The 22,502-nt window shown below is 42.8% G+C and overlaps 1 protein-coding gene across 1 annotated transcript in view; it reads right to left on the bottom strand.

Annotated features, from left to right (window-relative positions):
• Window positions 1-21,391, bottom strand: part of aqp9b (aquaporin 9b) — a gene marked incomplete at its 3' end in the record, with an annotated part of 28,573 nt that extends 7,182 nt beyond the window's left edge. Inside the window, exons 1-4 of the mRNA XM_083759530.1 lie at window positions 21,253-21,391; window positions 16,733-16,859; window positions 918-1,055; window positions 330-448 (exon numbers count right to left, since the gene is read on the bottom strand). Coding sequence (XP_083615656.1) covers window positions 330-448; window positions 918-1,055; window positions 16,733-16,859; window positions 21,253-21,354 — 486 coding nt within the window. The 5' untranslated portion in view covers window positions 21,355-21,391. The remainder of the gene's footprint in view (window positions 1-329; window positions 449-917; window positions 1,056-16,732; window positions 16,860-21,252) is intronic.
• Window positions 21,392-22,502: the final 1,111 nt, after the last annotated feature.

The raw sequence follows: 22,502 nt of genomic DNA, 5'->3' as shown, positions 1-22,502 counted from the left end.
CCAGCCAGCCAGGGACACACATAGCTCCGCATAGGAGTGGTTGCACCACTAAAAAATGAACACCAGGTTGAAAGTGCATGGTCATGTCTGTCTGTGGGGTTTCATAAATATTAGACCATTGAAAAGTATTATACTTAAGAGACACAGAGAAAAACTTAAGAGACACATATTTAAACTGACTAATTAACAACACTCCATTGGAACACAGATTACTATTGTTTTCCTTTTACTGTGAAGTAAAACACTTTGGACGTTAAAGATTTCCACCTGACAGTGGCAATAATATAAATCACCATAACATTTTGTTTTACAACATTCACCACATATACCTGGTCTACGAATCCATTGATGACCGACAGATGTTTGGCGGGATACGAGGCGAATATGCCGGCCGTGGCATTTGGACCTGTAACGTCCAACTTCCCGCCGGTGAAGTCCATCAAAGCATCTGTTGTGGGAAAAGACATAAAAAGCTTATAGGATTTATACCATGTTACATTACAATGCATCGATATACAGCACGATTTATGATACCGTAAGGCTTTGTGTAATCCCACCATCTGCATATGTTCAGTGGTGAAGTACATTTGAAATCTATAGCAGATCTACAAGCCTCTGCTATTTTCGCTATATTTCTTTTTTTCAAGTTTGGGTCCTAAAAGTTCCTTCCTAGAAAATGTAGAGAACTCAAATGTGCAAGATTTCTATTTGAAATGCAGTAGAGGTTGTATGTGCTTACAAAAATAAATATTAATACTCCAACATTAAATTGAAGTACATTGCTCAATTCGATTATTATGTTTGTAGAAAAGAATGACACGATATCTTACTCTTTTCCCATTTTTATCAAGCATAATATGATTCTGCCCACATATAGTGGTGAATACATTTATGCGATATAATAAATATATACCCACCGTAATACAATCCATAGACAACACATGACCCCAAGAAGGCGCCCAGGAACTGTGCTGCCACATAAACGGGGAACTTCTTTAGAGGTAGTTTGCCCAAGACTGCCATGGCCAGGGAGACGGCGGGATTCACATGGGCTCCTGGAACAATGGAGATATCAACATTATTATTTATTTGATTCACATGGGCTCCTGGAACAATGGAGATATCAACATGATTATATTCATTTATTTGATGGAGGGCTTGTCTGAGGACGACGTAGAGCAGGGGTGTCAAACTGGTGGTGAAGACGTCGTCTTATGCGGCCCGCCTGCCTCAAGCAAAAATAAATAAATAATAATAATCTTTTTTTCTTTTTTTTTAATGGCTAAAATATAGGCTAATAAGTAAGGCTGCATGATATATCGAACATGTACCTTCATCAGAGTGGAGAATATAAGTATAAATCAAGTTGAGCAAAGCCACTTCTCTGCCCCTCTCTCAGACACAGTTAACGGTGTAATTGCCATGACCAAATCTGCCAAATGTAACTTTATCAATGATAAAGCCGAGGAAATCAAAAACAATCCTCGGGAACTCTGGAAGTTACTAAACAACCAACTAGGCTGTGGTCAGAAACTAAAAACCAGGTTTACTAACATAAACATCAAATCGAATAACACCCTCATCACTGATAAGCTTGATGTAGCCAACCACCTGAACATCTTCTTTACAAACATTGCAACAAAGCTGGTTAGCAAACTGCCCTCCCACTCTGGGCGTTTTGGTGTAGAGCACATCAAAGCCTTCTACAAAAACCTTGGTGTTTGTAAAGATGATTTCAAAATGGCAATGGTAACAACCGAGGAGGTACTTAAAAAACTGAGTGCCCTACAACCCCACAAGGCCACTGGCCATGACAATATCCCCTCCAAATTTCTCAGAGACTCAGCCTTTTCCATAGCTCCAGTCATCACCCACATAGTTAACCTCTCCATCAAACAGGGACAGGTCCCCCAAGATTTTAAACTGGCCAAAGTAACCCCCTTGTACAAAAAAGGGAGTAAATTAGAACCCGGCAACTACCGCCCTATTTCTATTCTAAGCTCCATCTCGAAAGTGATGGAAAAAATAGTCTATGAACAGGTTGAAAAGTATCTTGCCACTAATAAATTGCTGTACGAGTTCCAATCTGGTTTCAGAACATCCCACTCCACTGACACATGCCTCCTCTATTTGAGCGACCACATCAAACACGAGGTGGACGCTGGAAAATACTGCGGCATGGTCATGCTGGACCTCCAAAAGGCTTTTGACACCGTGAACCACTCCATACTGGTTAACAAGCTTAAAGCTATTGGTTTTGATAGCACATCAGTGAGCTGGATGCAATCCTACCTGGAGGGGAGAGAACAGATGGTGGAGGTGAACGGAACACTGTCCCCTCCCCTCCCAGTGAGCTGTGGCGTCCCACAAGGAAGCATACTAGGGCCTTTACTGTTCCTAATATATGTTAACGACATGACTTCAGCTTGTGACTGCAACTTGTTCCTGTTCGCAGATGACTCAGCACTGCTGGTCTCGGACAGGAACAAACTGCAGGTTGAAAAGACCCTCAGCTCTGAACTCGGTAGAATCTGCACCTGGCTCGCTGATAACAAACTATCCTTACACCTGGGAAAAACTGAATCCATCCTCTTCGGATCAAATAGTAATCTCAGCAAGGCAGATGGCTTCTTGGTTAGAGTGGGTGACAATATTATCACACGAAAAGATCAAATTACCTACCTAGGTTCCATCCTGGAGGCCAATCTTTCCGGTGATAAGATGGCCACCAACGTAATCAAAAAAGTCAATCAAAGAACAAGATTCCTTTACAGGATCTCCTCACTGGTCAGCAAAAACACCTTGAAGACCTTAACAGGAGCCCTCGTACAAGGTTTCTTTGACTATGCATCCACCTCTTGGTACCACAGCACCTCAAAGGCCCTTAAAACAAGGCTCCAGACCTCCCAAAACAAACTGGTCAGGCTCCTACTTGGCCTCACCCCCCGAACCCACCTCACCCCTGCCCACTTTGACAGGCTGGGATGGCTTAGGGTCGACGACAGAGTACAGCATCTTGCAATGGGTCTGGTCCACAAGATTCGATACACCACCAAGATACCCATGTACCTGTCTAAATACTTCCTTAGTGTAAACGAAGTCCACACCCACAACACCAGAGGGAGTACAACAAACCATGTACAACCCAGATTCGGCACAAACAAGGGACTAAATTATTTTCGCTCCTATGCCACCAAAATGTGGAACGCCCTACCAACAGTCATTAAGACATGTGAATCCCTTGACTCCTTCAAAACCGCTCTCAAAGGGCACCTACGGATGGCTGCAATTCGAAACTGGCCTCTGTAAAATCTGAATCCCCCCCCACCCCATTTTCCCTCACTGTATATTGTATCTTTTCCCTTTTTTGCTTCCCATATGATGAATTTAGCTACATAGAAATGTCTATTTGTATGTCTCTAAATGTTTGTATGTCTTTAAATGTTTTGATGAATTGAACAATGTGGACCCTGTTGTAAACAAGTGTAATGCTTAATTGGGTCGTCCACTCACAGTTGACAGTCTTTGTATTGAGTTTGTGCTTAAAATGTACTGTAAATTCTACAAACTGTTAATAAATATTTCAATCAATCAATCAAAACGATCGCTTGTTAAGTGCCTGCCAGACAGACAATCAGATGAAAAGAAGGCAGGTGTAGAGTAGAGTGTAGACTAGTGAACTGAACATGCAGTTCTCTTTATATCAAGTACTTCATACCAGCCCCTTATGGAACTACTTCTCCCAAAATCCAAATGGATTTAATTTTCCATCCTGAATGGCAGTAACTAGCATACAATGAGAACTGCAAAGATCTTCACAAAGGTTTACTCATCAAAACTTATTATAAAACTGTAACCATCAAAGCATGCACTCAACATATAATGGTTATGTGACCATGGCATGTGCATAATATAAAATCTTATGAGTTTTATCTGATATTGATTAATATGGGGTTCAATGAATCGATTATTAATCGGCAGAGCTGTCGACTATTGTCAACATATTCCCCAGTTTCCACTGAGATTATGGGGTGAATGAATGTGGCCAGACCCATCTTCTCTTTCTGTCATAGTGACATTGTCCTGCATCAGATCATGTCCAAAACAGGTTCTCCAATCTCCAGTTTTTTGAAGATTTTTTGAGTGGTGCAACCACTCCCTTACGGAGCTATGTGTGTGGCTGGCTGGGTCTGAGCACTATGTGTGTGGCTTGCTGGCTGGCTGGGTCTGAGCACTATGTGTGTGGCTGGCTGGCTGGCTGGGTCTGAGCATACATAGATAGATAGATATTATAGCAGTGACTGACTGAGACATCGAGCGTGCGTGCGCAACTGGTTGTGGCCCCCATCAAGTGACCTTTTGACCAATGCGGCCCTCGCCCCAAGTTGAGTTCGACACCCCTGACGTAGAGAGAGAGACCCCTTTTTTAAAGTAGAATTCCATGCTAGAAGGCTTTATTACCTTTCTTACCTTTCTTTGTAGTCGTTACGTCCCCACCAAAGAGGTCCAGGTGTTTTTTTGTGCACAAACTCCTTATTGGCTATTTCCCTACCATAAGCCCTCAATGAATTGCATTGAATTGAATAGGAATTGAATGGGGCTATGGGGTGTTGTGCTAATTTGCTTATTTCCATCGAAATAAGTAGTAAAGTGTGCCGCTTGGGATATTATTTACATTATGAAGAGAGGATATATACAACAATTTTAATTTTGAGCGATGGAAATAAGCAAATTAGCACCCCATATCCCCATTCAATTCCCATTCAATTCATTTAGGGCTTATGGTAGGGGAAATAGCCAATAAGGAGCCTTTGCACAAAATAACACCTGGACCTCTTTGGTGGGGACGTAACAACTACAAAGAAAGGTAAGAAAGCCTTTTAGTATGGAATTCTCCTTTAACTTAAACCTTTGCTCCCTGTTCTACTTCAGGGTTTCTGATTGTGATTGAATGAGGGACCACCACCCCGACTTAAGCCCTAATCACACCAAAGGGTCACCATGCAACTCCTTGGGTCCAAACGGTTGCAAGGAGTTAACTGTTGCGACGCAGAGTGAATTGAACCCAAAATGCAGAGTCAGCAAACAAGGGCAGGTTTCAAAGTATTTAATGAAGAAAATGTCATACACTGAAGTAGAAGTCCGGAAAACCAAGGCACAAAATATACACTGGAACAGAACGCAGGAATCAGGAATATAACTCACTTCAGTAGAAAATCAGGGAACACCGGAATGACCAATAGTCAACAGAGGGAAGACATGCATCGGCAACATCAAATTACTGTTGCGACGCAGAGTGAATTGAACCCAAAATGCAGAGTCAGCAAACAAGGGCAGGTTTCAAAGTATTTAATGAAGAAAATGTCATACACTGAAGTAGAAGTCCGGAAAACCAAGGCACAAAATATACACTGGAACAGAACGCAGGAATCAGGAATATAACTCACTTCAGTAGAAAATCAGGGAACACCGGAATTACCAATAGTCAACAGAGGGAAGACATGCATCGGCAACATCAAATTATGAACTGACACAGAAGTTTGCAATGAGTCCAGTCTTATAGGGGGAGGGTTGATTGACGAATAGTTCACAGGTGGAATGACGAGGGAGTTGGAGACAGGTGAGTGAATGTGACTGAAGAGTGGAAGGGGGAGGGGGAGTTGCCAGGTCTGACAGTCTGTGGAGAGGTTGCCAGGTCTGGCAAGGTAAGCGGAGAGACAGATCCTAACATTAACGCTAAAACCGTCTCGACACACCTTTGGTGTGTTTTGAATTCCATGCGTTGAATCACTAGGGTCAACGTGGGCCAACATGCAACAAGACATATCACACCGCAGGGACAACGCTAAAACCGTCTTGACCCTTTGGTGTGGTTAGGGCTTTAGAATAAACCTGGGGACCACTGTTGTATTGGGTGGGGATATGGCATAATTATGGGCTAAGATAGTGCTTTTGTATCACTTCCCATGTGTATACAAATACATCCCACTGTTTCTCTGCCAATGGTCCATAATAATTTCTTAACAATAATGACTCAACCAGACAATCCACTGCACTTCCCCCTCTTGAGAATCTAACTCCCCTTTTCTGTTGAATTAGATGACCTCCAACTTGTCAGTAAATTGACTATGTGGACGGTCATCATAGGTCACCAGGCCATTTTGTGCACGGTTTCTCAACTAGTGGAAAGAATCCTTTTTAAATCAACAAATGTATGGTCAGGGACCACTACACTTGCAATACCTCCATGGACCACCAGTGGTCCACGGACCACCGGTTGAAAACCCCCTGCCCCACTTGATCATACTACACACTCACACAGTGTCACACAAAATCAGCAAAAGTATAGCAGATCGTTTAGAGTTTGTAGATCTTCTACTTTTACTATTTTTGAATTTGAATCCTGAAAAGTAACCGTTTTGTTTTGGACAAATGAGGTTTCCGCCCGACGGAGACGATAGATATACGGCTTAAGTGATTAAAGTTGCAATTAATGACAACTAAAAGACGACACGCGATGAGATGAGATATAAATAGAACTTATTACACCAGAGGCCGGAAGCCAAATAGGTCACTGTAAGCATTCATTAAAACATGTGAAAGCTCTAGCTGTTGTTCAGTGGATCACGCAAGATCCTGACATCTGGCCTTTTAATGCTAATATAGCCTTAATGACTGTTTTTACACCCAACACTCACAACGCGTTGCTGTTGCTGATCTGCTATTTTCAGCATGCAACCAAGTGTGAATTGACTTATACTGGATCTCTTGTCCACTAGTCCCTTCCTAACATTTTAGTCTAGCTTTTATTTGTTAATAATAATAATAATAATAATAATAATAATAATAAAACTTTATTTGTATAGCACCTTTCATGACATGAAATGCAGCTCAAAGTGCTTTACAGAACAATGGAGAATAAAAGAAAAGCAAGGCAACGACATTAAAAAAACAAGCAGTAATGCAATGTTGTAGAAGTGGGTCTTGAGCTGAGCTTTAAAAATGTCTACAGAGGCTGCCTGACGAAGGTACAGTGGGAGCTTGTTCCATGCCGACGGCCCGTAGAAGCAAAAAGCTGCTTCCCCGTATTTTTTAGTTGCCATTTGTTTAGGCAAAGCGAGCAGGCCAGCAGTGGAAGACCTTAGGGGGCGGTTTGGGACATATTTAGGCAGGCAGTCATGTAGGTAGGAAGGTGCGAGACCATTGAGAGCTTTATAGACAGGTAAAATTATTTTAAAATCAATCCTAAAATCAACCGGAAGCCAGTGCAGTGATGCCAAAACTGGAGTAATATGTTCTCTCATCTTAGTTCTAGTTAAAACTCTGGCTGCTGCATTTTGGACAAGTTGTAATCTGTCAGTTGTTTTCTTAGGCAGTCCTGAAAAAAGTGCATTGCAGTAATCAAGCCGTGAAAAAACAAAGGCGTGGATTAGCGTTTTTGCACCGTCCAAGGACAAATAGGCTCTGATTCATGCAATATTTCTAAGGTGAAAAAAGGCAATCTTGGTAACATGATTAATGTGTGAATTAAAATTCAATTCAGAATCAATAATAACCCCCAGGTTCTTTACTGTACTGCTACTTTCTACAGTCAGGTTGCCAAGTCTGCTTATTATTGATTCTTTCTGCTCACTAGAACCGATTATGAGAACTTCTGTCTTATCCTCATTTAGCTTGAGAAAGTTCTCACTCATCCAACATTTGATGCTAGACAGACAGGTCAACAGCGGGTCTAAAGCACAGGGATCATCAGGAGCCACAGAGAGATATAGTTGGATATCATCAGCATAGAAATGAAAATTGACTCCGTGATTGGTAATAAGTTCGCCCAATGGCAGTATGTACAAGGAGAAAAGCAGACGAAATTGTCAAAGAATATATTTAGTCTTTGTTTTAGTCATCATTGCTTAGTTTTCATTTAGTTTCCGTCAGTGAAAAAAGGTAGTCGACGAACATTTTTCATCATAGTTTTAGTCGACGAGATCAACACTGACTGGCGATGTGATAATATAGCCTACAGTATGTTGTGTTAATAATGGCATGCTGTAATGATATGTTAGAACTAGGGTTGCCAACCGTTCCTTTGACATACAGAATTGTTTATTTGTAAACGGAAATACGTGTCTCTTATTGCAGTGGTTCCCAAAGTGGGGTCCGGGGATCCTCAGGGGTCCTCGAGAGAGAGTTCCAGGGGGTCCCCAGGCCCAGCTAAATGATAGTTAGGAACCAAATGGACCCTTATGGGTCTGTAACTCTGAGAGTGTACAAATGGAACCAAATGATTTTACAATATAAATTGGGGGTCCCAGAGATAGAAATGCCATTAAATGGGGGGTCCGTAGACTAATGCATGTCAAACTGGGGGGTCATTGAAATTAAACGGGTTGAGAATCCCTGCTAGAGCCTTAAGAATCTTCTCTTATGGGGGTCCCTGGCATATCTTTTCTAATGGAGGTCCGCAAGGCATATACGTATATACTTGCCGTTGATGCCCGATAGCAACGACATACAATATAGCCTAGTAGCCAAAAAGTGAACCCGGACATGTTGAGTACACCAACGTTTTATGTTAGAAATGTTTAATATGGGTCCCCAGCATGTAGAAACTGCCGGATGCTAACTTGCATATGTTGAGCAATTTTCATAATTGGCATAATATGTGACCATACCAAAAACCTATAGAAGGCAAAATATTCTAAATTTCATTATGCTTTATCTAGCATGTGATGTGTCAAACTAGGGGGTTTTCATGATGCTGAATCCATTCCAAGCATTAGTTTTGCAAAAAAAAAACACTCATTGGGCTTAAAACGGCCATGCCCACACCATCCATTTGTGATGACGGCATTGGCCACTTTTAGCCCAATGAGTGTTTTTATGCTAAGCATCATGAAAACCCCCTAGTTTGACATGTCACATGCCTTCTATAGGTTGTAATTGGTATGGTCACATATTATGCCGATTAAGAAAATTGCTCAACATATGCAAGTTAGCATCCGGCAGTTTCTACATGCTGGGGACCCATACTCAACATTTCTAACATAAAACCTTACTCAACATGTCCGGGTTCACAATGGGGCTCTATGGGCTGGCTACTAGACTAATAATACCCTTTCTAGACGTAGTAAACCGAGTTGTCTCTCTACTTGGACTGTTATTATTATTTATTTTCAAATTTTTTATCTCTTTGTCGAAAATAGCCTCAAATGTGTGAGGTTAGATCTGCAATTTATGGTTAAGTGATTAAGTTCTCTGGGAAAAGGACAACAATTAAGCCCAAATTGATTAAATCAATTCATTACAAGCTGCATTAATATTATCTGGGGGGGGGGGGGGTCCACATTAACTGCCTCTGTGTCAGTTTCACGCACCCACACACGCGCGCGTGCACGAACGCACACACACACACACACACACACACACACACACACACACACACACACACACACACACACACACACACACACACACAGAGAAACAAAAACAGCGACTCACACACAAATAAAAGTTGGCATGCGACGTTGCTTGGCATTACCACAACGATGATAGACTCACACACAGCGCACACACGCGCACGGCTTTTAGCGCCACCTGGTGGTCACCAGTTTAGGCTTTGAGTGCCAATTCTCCCATTATAAAGAAAGAAAGAATTTGTAATTATATTATGCATATAATGTGCATGTCATCACCTGTACACCAGATTAGAGGAATTTTCAAAATATGGATGAAAAAATATATATTATATATATATTTTTTGAATTCCCAAGGGAAGACGTCTTGTCGTCCGTGGCATCCGGTACTTAATTGCCAATTAGACGTCTTGACGTTTATGGCACTTAAGTTTTGAACTATTCATAATGAAGTGACACAGCGCTAATATAATGTTAAAAAAAACACATCATTCAGCCAAAGTTTGGTGGTTTGGAAATGACACAGAGATACAGTAGATAGCCACGCTGAAGTAAGTAACAACACCACTGTTTTTTAGTTTTTTAGGCTCCCATTGCTAATCTCACCATCCTGTTCCAAAAGAAAAACGCCACATAGCCAGCCGTGAGGTGAAGACCGCCTGTCTGAATTGCATCTGACATAATCTGCCTAAGCCACGCTATACGTAGAATAACGGGTCGTTGAGTGTGACTGTGACGACGACGTGTCACACTTATGGTGCAGCTAGCTGTCAATTAAAAATCTTGAGATTGGTTCCGGGGGGTGAAAACAGACGTTCTCTCCTTCTTGAATGGGTGAGAGGGGGGGTTTGCCAATGCAAACCTTATAGAATGCAACGGGTTCTGACACCTGACCCCCCCAAACCCCCCTACTGCCTTTCTTTCTCTCCCCGGGGAGACCCGTATAGCATGGCCCAGTAAAGCTCATTACTCCAATATGGATGATCATCTTCAGAGATGTCACTGAACATATAAGTAGAGACGTGAACGGACCCCCCAGGGCTGGAAGAAGAAGAGCCAGTCACAGCAGCAAAGGAAGTCTTGTTCATAATATACTGTTAACCTCATTCATTCCTCCACCACTATAGATCACGTATAGATATAGTTTTACATATAACTTCCTCGCTCTCACCAGCATCACTAAACATATATACAGTATAGGCAGGGACACATGCATGTGTCCCAAAAGATAGAACTAGAAAATATGTTTCTTGAGGAATAATTATTTGAATGGTGATAAATGTGTGACTCTGAGATGGAACATATAATCGTTGCTGTGATAGGATGGAAACATTTGTATGTATGTACGAAACCCTAGCAAATCGGAAAAATAATAACCATTTGTTTTTCCGGTGGATCCAATAGTCGTTATTTAGTCACTCTTGTTTTTCGTCTTTTGCACAAAAATGAGATACAGGGTTTTCTGCCCGACAGAGACTATAGGGCTCCATCCTATGCCATTCTTTATCCTCAAGTAATAAACATTTTCTGTGAATTACGCATTTAGGAGCTTCCACTATGCGTAAACGTTATCTTGCGGCCACACAACCCACTATTCATTTCGCCGACTCCTATATTTGCTGGTGGAGGTGTGTCGGTAGGCGTGTTGATGCGCTTTCCCTATATTTTCTATCTTATGCATACAATGGAAAGTGCCTCTTCAATCCACCCATAATGCGAATTCTGTTTGATAAAAGAATGTGCTCCTGACTCTGAGACGGTGAGACCTGAGTTGGAGCTGCCTCGGCTTGAGCCATGTTGCACAACATTCACAGCTCAGAGGTCTCGTTCTGTCTTAACTCTTAATTCTCCACAAATCTCTGTGATTGGAATTTTACTATAATCAGCAGTTCCTTGTGCTTATTGTGTTTAATTAAAGAAGTTATTAGATTTGCACAAGTGAGGCTGTGTTGGAGCTACTGGACACTAAACAACCGGCCTCTGTATCAAATATAAATAGGCTATTTCAAGGCAGTGTGTCGCTCTTTCATGTCCATGGGCCATAGTGTAAATCATTGGGCATAATGTTAAATGGATAATGGATCTCTTAAAGGCAATGGCAAATGGCAATGGCACTGTGATTGGTTTAATCATTGTAACCCCCAAACCACACCTATGCATAATGTAAGGGGTAATGGAGGTGTTTTAGGCTGTGGGCTGTGGCACAAGATAACACATTTTACGGGGACACACCTGTCACACAATACTAAATCCCCAAATTAAGGAAAAAGGGCCCCTGCCACAAGATGGAGCCCTAGATACTGTAAAGAATGAGAAGCTTGTGTTTTAGACAGTCCAAGACACAGAGTCTGGGTACACTACACCCTCTGCCAACATTGTAGATCTAAAGGTTGAAGGCACATTCAATTTGGCTCACGTTTTTTTCTTTTTCTTTTTTAGCTCGTATGGCACAGTGTTGACGCTATACTCTCCCAGGGGGGGAGGGGGGGGGGGGGGGGGCAGGTTTAAAAGCTCACCTCTGAAGATATGATCTTTCACTTCCCAACAGACAGTGACGGGAATGACCAACTTCCCTTCTGCACTAGTCCCGCAACTCCTGTATGTTGAAGTCCTTTGCATAATGAAAGCCCTGATTGCTCCTAAACAGGCACCATGGATAAGCAGTCCCATTCAAGACGCCCCTGACATTTAGACGTGATTCCTCCTATCCCTGTCATTGCTGGTAATTAAGCCATTTAGGCCTGACATTAAATTAAAAAGAAACGTCTTCTAAATCATGACAGTTTTCTGAAATACCTATGTTTCTATATCAGTGGTGCTCAATACTTCACTCAGTGCTGCGCGATGAGCTTGTAGATCTGCTATTTTTCAATAGCTAAAGTATAGGAATGAAAATACTCGTGTACCGAGCAGATACACAGTGTGCAGGTGTATTTTCCATTCCTTCCATTGATGTCCACTGACCTACGCACCTGTGCATACGCCTGATTTCTAGGCTTACAACACCAACGGGTGTTCCTGCCCAGACTGGGTTAAGGCAACAGAGTGGGGTCTTCTTGCACTAATCCCCAAAGAATGCACCCCTTTGGACATCTATAGGACAACACTTCCAGCCTTGTAAACCTGAGCCTGCACACTTAAGCCTCTGACTCTGAAAAAATCTGCCTGTCTTGTCTATATGACAACATCATTAAACAGCGTATATATATTGCAGCGATGGAAGTACAAGTTGGTTATTCAGAATTTACCTTAGTGAAGTATTGGCATCAAAATGTACTTCAAGTACCAAAAGTACTTTGATAAGGTCCCATTTCACACGTTTTCAAATGTATAAAATATCATTTGAAAATAGCAGATCTACAAGCACACAATTTATGTTTATGCAATATTTTACAATAGGTCATTTCGAGGAAGCAATCTGATTGGTTGAAACAGCCTTCTAGCCATGGTTAAAACGAGCACCACTCCACACCTAATCAAAACAAAGATTTCAGCTGCTCTGTTTTCCCAGAGCAAACTCGTTTATTGGGACATTTGTGGTCGTAGTGACTACATCTCTCATTAAAAAATGGTTTTACGGGGTGGTTTAACGTCATTAATGTACCCCCTCTCGTGTAATATTGCTTAATTGTAGACCTCTAACCAGTGTTGTTTTTGGCAGCAAATTTAGATTTTAGTTTTAGTCATAGTCTCTTCAATAGTTTTCATTTAGTTTCAGTCACATTTTAGTCACCTGGAATGTTTTAGTGTCAAGATTTTAGTCGACTAAATCTACAGTTGATTTAGTCGACTAAAATGTATTTTGGTGGGCCTTGATGTCATCATAATGACTGTTTTTACAGTCATTACGATGACTGTAAAATTGCGATCTACAAGCTCACAACGCGTCGCAGCACAACGCCTTGTGACTTATACTGGATCTCTTGTCCACTATAGTCCCTTCCTAACATTTTAGTCTAGTTTGTATTTGTTGAAGAAATTGTCAGTAAATGCAGTCATAGTTTTAGTCATCATGGTTTAGTTTTTATTTAGTTTTTATGTAGTGAGAAAAGTTAGTTGACGAACATTTTTCGGTATTAGTCGACGAAAACAACACTGCCGCTAACAAAGACCATGCATTTGGGGCGTCATGGGGTCCAGCTTTGGTGATTGAATCATGGATGGAGGTATAATAATAATAATAATATCTCAAACTTATATAGCGCTTTTCTGAGTACCCAAAGACGCTTTACATGGGGGGGCTTTAAAGAGGTAACAACAAATTAAAAACAACTTTAATAGAAAAAGGAAAAATAACACTAAAAGCTAAAGAACATTAAAAGACAGTGAAAAGGGTTAGCTAGGGAAGGCAATTTTGAAGAGGTGGATTTTGAGGGTGGATTTGTGGATTTATATGAGAGCACAGCTGCTAAGTCATTATGTGGTGGTACAGTATGACTGCTCAATGATGCATATTGCACCTTAATTCTTGTTACATTATATGTTTGTGGAGCTTTTTAAGCCAGATTTATACTGTGTGAGCTCATGGCTCTGCGGCCTGATACTATTGGAGCTATGAGCCATGATGATGATGAGCCACAGCTTGGCTCATACAGTTAGTATAAATTAGGCTTTAGAGTCAGTGAGCCTTTAGCCTCAGTATACCCTGCCTGCAGGCTTTTAGTGATCCTGTAACCACTATGAACCGTATCGTCCCTATTCTGGGCATGTGATACTAAGTGGCAAACATTAGGGCGAAAATAACAGAAGTGGTATTGTCTGCAGGGCTAGGCATTCATGCAGCCATATTAGTGGTGTGCCAATATATTGATGTTGCGATATATCGTGACACTTACTTCCTCCAGCAAATCTGCTGTATATATGTAAATATATATATACACCAAATATTTGTTTACAAACATTGGGACTGGGCGCACGTGTGCATGTTTCATGTAATCAATTCCCAGCAGATCTCCAAACCTGTTGTTTTGGGGAGCGCTGGTTTCAGTCCATTCAACCTCCTTCAAAGCGCAACAGTATTGCGCACAGAGAACAGCTGATATACAAGATCACATTGCATAGCGGATGCGACTGTTGTGAGCCTAGAGGTCTGCGTGCGCGACACAATCGTGGGACGAAGCATCAATTATATTTGATGGGCTGCAGGTGCATTCACAAATAGGCTCTGCTGCCGTGATCATGAGCGCACCTCCCGTTCTTATGACAGCGACTGGCGGTGTGGTTTTGAGGACAACTGCTTTGAATTGCTATTATTGTTCAAACCAGAAACCAAGGATTATTATATATTTCAAGGGCGAGAGATCACACTAAAATCCTAATCATTCTTTCTCCACACTGGGAGAAAAACAGCCTCAGAAAGTTTGATGGGGCATTTTTTTTTACACGTGAGTGCAGTTAGAATTTTTCCATTGCATCTTATAAGGCGTCTATTGTATCGTCCTCCCAATATTGTGATATTGATTAGTTACTACTAGACAGTAATAGTAGGCTACCCATTGTTGTGGACAAGTTGCACAGTTGCAGTCAGTGTTTTACTGTTTGGAGGAGGCAAGATTCATGTACTTATTGGCCAGTTTGTTATGCAAAAGATCTTGTAAGATTTTGGAATACATCATTCCAGATTATTTTTTTTCCTTTTATGGTAATTTTCAGTTCTTTCAGTATAGACAGTAGTCAACAGTAGCCTTAGTTATTGCCAATGCTTGCAGACTGGCACGAGCCAGAGGCCTCAGCCTCCGTTCACTTCTATTCTATACGAGCCAGAGGCCTCAGCCTCCGTTCACTTCTATTCTATACGAGCCAGAGGCCTCAGCCTCCGTTCACTTCTATTCTATACGAGCCAGAGGCCTCAGCCTCCGTTCACTTCTATTCTACCAGCCAGAGGCCTCAGCCTCCGTTCACTTCTATTCTATCAGCCAGAGGCCTCAGCCTCCGTTCACTTCTATTCTATACGAGCCAGAGGCCTCAGCCTCCGTTCACTTCCATTCTACCAGCCAGAGGCCTCAGCCTCCGTTCACTTCCATTCTATACGAGCCAGAGGCCTCAGCCTCCGTTTACTTCCATTCTACGAGCCAGAGGCCTCAGCCTCCGTTCACTTCCATTCTACGGCAGTGTGTCACTTTCTAAGCTTGGAGTTCAACATTGGTGAACTTTGAACTTGTGCGTCAACTAGGGCTTTCACTTCTATTGATTTTTACTAGTTGACTAGTTGCCTAGTTTACTAATCGACTAGTTGTTTAACTAGGTCTACCTATTATGATTTTTTTTGTTTTTGTTTTAGTAGTCCGTACATTTAAAAACTGTGCCTAACTATAATCTAGTTGATTTTGGCTTACAAAAACTTGGTAAGTACAGTACTTAAGTAAAAGTACTTAGTTACTTTCCACCACTGCGGACCACTGGTTGAGAACCACTGACTCCTAAACCATAAAACTAACTTCACAATCAGCCTCGCATGGCCCCTTTAAAGTATACCAGGGCAGAGGGAAATAATAATGGTTTATTGGATCACGTGAGCTGGCAGACGGACTCCACTGACCCGTGTTCAAAGGTCATGATAAAGTGAAAACATTCAGATCACAAACAGCGATTTGTGACCTTTGTGACTCACGTTCCTGAACCCAAGCAAAGTTGTTTACATGCAGTCACGCTGATGAAGGCATAGTTGCCGCAACGCGTAGGTGTATTTTCTTTTTTTTATTCTTGCCATGTTTTAGTCTGCCATTAGCCAGATTATTAAAAAACTATTACATTTTTCCACAAGAGTGCGTTGGTCTCTTTCCCTTTTTTTTGTTGTTTACAGGTTGAAAAGACAGGTACGAAATCTTCCTCATTTGACTAGTGAGGAGGAGGAGGAGTAGGAGGAGTAGGAGGAGGTCCCCCCATCTCAAAATATGTTGTTCCAGGGACCCCCTCAGAAGTAAAGATTTGAGTAAAAAACGTTCACTCTGAAAGAATATATATATCCAAAGATTTGAGACACATTTTCACGATAAAAGAAAAATAGCAGATCTACAAGCTCGTAGTGCGGCATGCCACGCTACGAGCTTGTACAACAACACCCACAGCTGTTGTTGTATGATAAAGGGGGAGGGGCTAGGGGAGTGATGATATTGTGATGTCACTATATTACTGTCATTCATTTCGATTGGGCCTTTTGACCTGCTGGGCCTCGATTGGGTCTTTTGAGAAACCAAAAATACACATCCCCCTAGGGCTGTACAGTTCTTTGTTCAACAACACTTCAATCATTCACACTTCAATTGAAGAATCACAGTCTGTGCGTGCGTGTGTGTGTGTGTGTGTGCGTGTGTGGCTCTTACCTGACACGCCCCCTGCCATGTACACAGCCATCATGACCCCCAGAGTGAACCCAATGTGGATGGTCAGTGTCTCCCCGCTCTGACCCCCACTCAGCACCTTCTGGGCCACTGAGCCACACCCGAAGACCTAGAACACACACACACGCACACGCACAGTCCACAAATTATATTAGACCTGCAGGCAACCAAATATCGCCGCTGCATGCCGGTCAGAGACCTAGTACTTCATCGTTGTTTACAAATCTCCCTGGGAGATGGAGTCTGTCCCCGTTACAATGCGCTAGACCCCTGGGAGATGGAGTCTGTCCCCGTTACAATGCTCTAGACCCCTGGGAGATGGAGTCTGTCCCAGTTACAATGCGCTAGACCCCTAGGAGATGGAGTCTGTCCCCGTTACAATGCTCTAGACCCCTGGGAGATGGAGTCTGTCCCCGTTACAATGCTCTAGACCCCTGGGAGATGGAGTCTGTCCCCGTTACAATGCTCTAGACCCCTAGGAGATGGGGTCTGTCCCCGTTACAATGCTCTAGACCCCTGGGAGATGGAGCCTGTCCCCGTTACAATGCTCTAGACCCCTGGGAGATGGAGTCTGTAATGCTCTAGACCCCTAGGAGATGGAGTCTGTCCCCGTTACAATGCTCTAGACCCCTGGGAGATGGAGTCTGTCCCTGTTACAATGCTCTAGACCCCTGGGAGATGGAGTCTGTCCCCATTACAATGCGACCCCTGGTAGATGGAGTCTGTCCCTGTTACAATGCACTAGACCCCTGGGAGATGGAGTCTGTCCCCATTACAATGCGACCCCTGGTAGATGGAGTCTGTCCCCGTTACAATGCACTATACCCCTGGGAGATGGAGTCTGTCCCCATTACAATGCGACCCCTGGTAGATGGAGTCTGTCCCCGTTACAATGCACTAGACCCCTGGGAGATGGAGTCTGTCCCCGTTACAATGCGACCCCTGGTAGATGGAGTCTGTCCCTGTTACAATGCACTAGACCCCTGGGAGATGGAGTCTGTCCCCATTACAATGCGACCCCTGGTAGATGGAGTCTGTCCCTGTTACAATGCACTAGACCCCTGGGAGATGGATTGCTGAGTAATATTTGGCTTATTGTTCTGATAGTCATGCCAGCGATGTTCAGAGTCAGACCACCACTTGTAGTAAATGTACACACATGGCCCAGGCTGGCAAATATGAGCATAGGTGCCCAGAGTCTACTGCGGTATACCCAAAGTTATAGTTATTATAAAGGATGCCGCGCCCACTGCAAGCACTATAACTATAACTATAAATGAATACTTACATTTGGTATACGGTATGTTTGAAAAAATCTTTCTCCCAGTCAAGTGGATCACTCACACACCACAATCAACAGTGGTGAACAATAGAATAATTATATATTCTAAATATAATCATAGTGCTTGGTGTGGATGGACACATGTACGCACATGTCGCGCACGCAGCCAAGCAGCCACGCACACACGCACGCACGCACCCACGCACGCACCCACGCACGCACGCAAAAACAGGAAGGCAGGACATGGGGAACATATTGGCTTGCCGAAGAAGAGAAGCCTCATTGTTTAATTCCTTCCAATTAACGTCACCATGGAGGGCTGCCTCCTCGTTCCATTTCTCTGGCCTTCAGCTGCCACACACAATTTGTCCTGACAGAGAATTAATTAATCTCCATCTTCTGGTATTTGGTAAAAACGGGGGTGAAGTAATTGAAACAAAATAGAGCCGCGGGAAGGAAGGGCAGCCATCCAAGAATAACGGTCTACAGTGGAGACTGGCAGTGGTGGAAAGTCACTATAAGCAGTGTTGTTTTCGTCGACTAAAACTATGACAAAAAATGGTGACACTTTACAATAACAACCTGTTATAAAGCATTTATAAGCCGTTTGTAGATGAGTAATAATCATGAACAGACTGTTTGTTGACATCCGTAAATGTTTACCTAAACATTTATAAAGTTATGTTTAAACATAATTTATACGTTATGTATACTATATGTAAACTGCTTATAGATGTTTATAAATGCTTTATAACAGGTCGATATTGTAAAGTGTTGTCGTCCACTACCTTTTTTTACATTGGCCTATTATAGCGCCACCAGAAGGCCTTTTGGTGGGATAGCTAGGTGGGCTATTTTCAGCAAGTATACAGTAAAATCAGTCATTACGACTGCATCAAGGCCCGCCAAAATACATTTTAGTCAAAAAGAAATAAGAAAGTTGCTCATTGACTTCCATTGTAACAGGGAAACGGCTCTCAAAGTCACTCTTTTAGCACATAAACCAACGCAACAAAAGCTGTTTATTGACATCAGGAAAACTCATGCGATTTTATTTTTATTAAACAAATATCAATTTTGTAGATCCGGTAGGTATGCCTACACCAAAACGATTTGATTGGACCAAAACTGTACATCCACTCCTGAAGCGTATTATTGGAATGCTGTTGAGCCACGCCGGGGATGTAAACAAATGGATTTGATTGTCGTCCGCTTGTCACTAAAAACATACACAATGGACGTGTTTGAGGGAGACACTTTAGAATACACTTTAGAAGAAGTGTCTGTGTGTGTCTGGGACTGCAGCTGGGTGCATCTCAAACAGCGTGGAGACTTGTTTACAAACGAAACCTCGCAAGATGTTCCCGCGAGAGTTGGGGATGCCGGAGTACTGCTTCAGTCTATCTCGGACTAAAATAGTAACTTTATAAATCTACAGGGGTGTTGGGTGGGGTACAGGGGTGACAGGTTGGGTACAGGGGTGACAGGTGGGGTACAGGGGTGACAGGTGGGGTACAGGGGTGTTGGGTGGGGTACAGGGGTGTTGGGTGGGGTACAGGGGTGACAGGTGGGGTACAGGGGTGTTGGGTGGGTTACAGGGGTGTTGGGTGGGGTACAGGGGTGTTGGGTGGGGTACAGGGGTGTTGGGTGGGGTACAGGGGTGACAGGTGGGGTACAGGGGTGACAGGTTGGGTACAGGGGTGACAGGTGGGGTACAGGGGTGTTGGGTGGGTTACAGGGGTGTTGGGTGGGGTACAGGGGTGTTGGGTGGGGTACAGGGGTGACAGGTGGGGTACAGGGGTGACAGGTTGGGTACAGGGGTGACAGGTGGGGTACAGGGGTGTTGGGTGGGGTACAGGGGTGTTGGGTGGGGTACAGGGGTGTTGGGTGGGGTACAGGGGTGACAGGTGGGGTACAGGGGTGACAGGTTGGGTACAGGGGTGACAGGTGGGGTACAGGGGTGACAGGTGGGGTACAGGGGTGTTGGGTGGGGTACAGGGGTGTTGGGTGGGGTACAGGGGTGTTGGGTGGGGTACAGGGGTGACAGGTGGGGTAGAGGGGTGACAATTTTCCAAATATTTCAAAAATAGCAGATGTACAAACAAATTGAGAGCTTGTACATCCACTATTTTTGAGGGGCGCTAGCCCCTCCTACAGGTTTCATGTTTGTTTTAAAAACGCCATTGACAATGAAAGGAAAATGTACATAATCTTGTCCCTAACACTAAACACTAAAACATTAAATCCCAACAACTAGAAAAAGTGCCCCTCAGGGCACAGGTCTCCACCAGGGCAGGTCAGGTTGTGGCCTTCTGGTGGCGCTATAATAGGCCAATGTGAAAAGGGTGCCATTTCTTCTCATGCCTTTGATGGCAATTGGATGATTTGAGGCATTTTGTTCCAAAAATGTGTTTTGCAAAAATCCACCTTTAGAGTGTTGAATTAGTTCAAAGTCCTTCATAGCTTAGATTGATTGATTGAAATATTTATTAACAGTTAGTAGAATTACAGTACATTTCAAGCACAAACTCAATACAAAGACTGTTACTGTTGGTGGACGACCCAATTAAGCATTACACTTGTTTACAACAGGGTCCACATTGTTCAATTCATCAAAAGCTGCACATCTGATGTTTACACGGCAAGGAAAGTCAATTCAATGTGGTCTAAAACATTACAGCGAAGGAAACATTTTAATTCAGCGCAAATTGAGAAGGCGATGTTAAAGAAAAACACCTATTTAAGCCCCTATTGAAGCGTGGCATATAGATGGTAATGTGTTAGGGATAATGATGGAAGGGAATCTACACACATAGTTTAACCACTTTAGTCATATTATAAACAACAAGTTATACTACTTGAATTTGAAATCCATATAGTGTAAATATTGCAGCTATAGGTCTAGAATAGATCAACCAATCAATCAGTGATCCTCATCATAATGACAAGCATATGTCCACATCATGTCAAAGGTGCAACCCGCGTGTCTTCAAACGAGAGAGATGAAGCACATCAAAGAGAATGTGAATCATTGTCGGAATCTATTACTATTATTTATCGGACGTCTTCTTTGCCAAAGCAGTTCTTCTATGTCTCTTGAGACTTTTTTTTTTTTTTTTTTTTTTTTACATCTTATTACCATCCAGGTTATAGGCTGGCTGGATGGCAGCAGGTGCGGCCGGGCGGGCGAGGGAGGGAGGTGATAGGCTGCTATACTCACAATTAATACGAATATCCCCAGACATTCAGCCAAGAACTCTTTGATGATGTCCCGCCGCAGGCCACATTTTTCCTTTAATTTTCTCTTGCTATCATCATCCATGGTTGTGCAGATTGCTTGATATCTTTATAACACTCCGTAGTCTCCGGCTTCAGCTGACAGACAGTTGGAGGCAAAGTGGAGTTGAGTCTCTCACAGAAGATTGTCTACAGGCGCTCAGAATATACTAACTATAGGCTACACTGTGAAATCCTGCGTGGCTGATCACTTAACGCTTGGAGAGCAGTGTTGCCAGGTTTCGGCGAGCGGAATTATATAAGCAAACCAGGTCTATATGTCTGAAAACTAGCCCAAAAGAAGCAACGATGAATTGAGTAGCCTGTATCAGTCAGTGGTTCCCAAAGTGGGGTCTGGGGACCCCTAGGGGTCCTTGAGAGAGTTCCAGCGGTCCCCAGCTAGCAAAATGATAATTAGGAACCAAATGGACCCTTATGGGTCTGTAACTGTACAAATGGTACACTCTCAGAGTTAAAATAACTTTGATTTTACAATATACATTGGGGTTCCCAGAGATATAAATGCCAATAAATGGGGGGCCTGTAGACTAATGCATGTCAAACGTGGGGGTCATTGAAATGAAACGGGTTTTGATTGATTGATTGAAATATTTATTAACAGTTTGTAGAATTTACAGTACATTTGAAGCACAAACTCAATACAAAGACTGTCAACTGTGAGTGGACGACCCAATTAAGCATTACACTTGTTTACAACAGGGTCCACATTGTTCAATTCATCAAAACATTTAAAGACATACAAACATTTAGAGACATACAAATAGACATTTCTATGTAGCTAAAGAACAGAACAGAAATTCATCATATGGGAAGCAAAAAAGGGAAAAGATACAATATACAGTGAGGGAAAATGGGGGGGGGGTGGGGGGGATTCAGATTTTACAGAGGCCAGTTTAGAATTGCAGCCATCCGTAGGTGCCCTTTGAGAGCGGTTTTGAAGGAGTCAAGGGATTCACATGTCTTAATGACTGTTGGTAGGGCATTCCACATTTTTGTGGCATAGGAGCGAAAATAATTTAGTCCCTTGTTTGTGCCGAATCTGGGTTGTACATGGTTTGTTGCACTCCCTCTGGTGTTGTGGGTGTGGACTTCGTTTACATTAAGGAAGTATTTAGACAGGTACATGGGTATCTTGGTGGTGTATCGAATCTTGTGGACCAGACCCATTGCAAG

This window comes from Protomyctophum parallelum (genome assembly GCF_964188405.1).
Source record: "Protomyctophum parallelum genome assembly, chromosome: 2".
Lineage (NCBI taxonomy): Eukaryota > Metazoa > Chordata > Actinopteri > Myctophiformes > Myctophidae > Protomyctophum > Protomyctophum parallelum.
The sequence above is the reverse complement of the archived record's forward strand: the minus strand, read 5'-3'. Positions and strand labels throughout refer to the sequence as shown.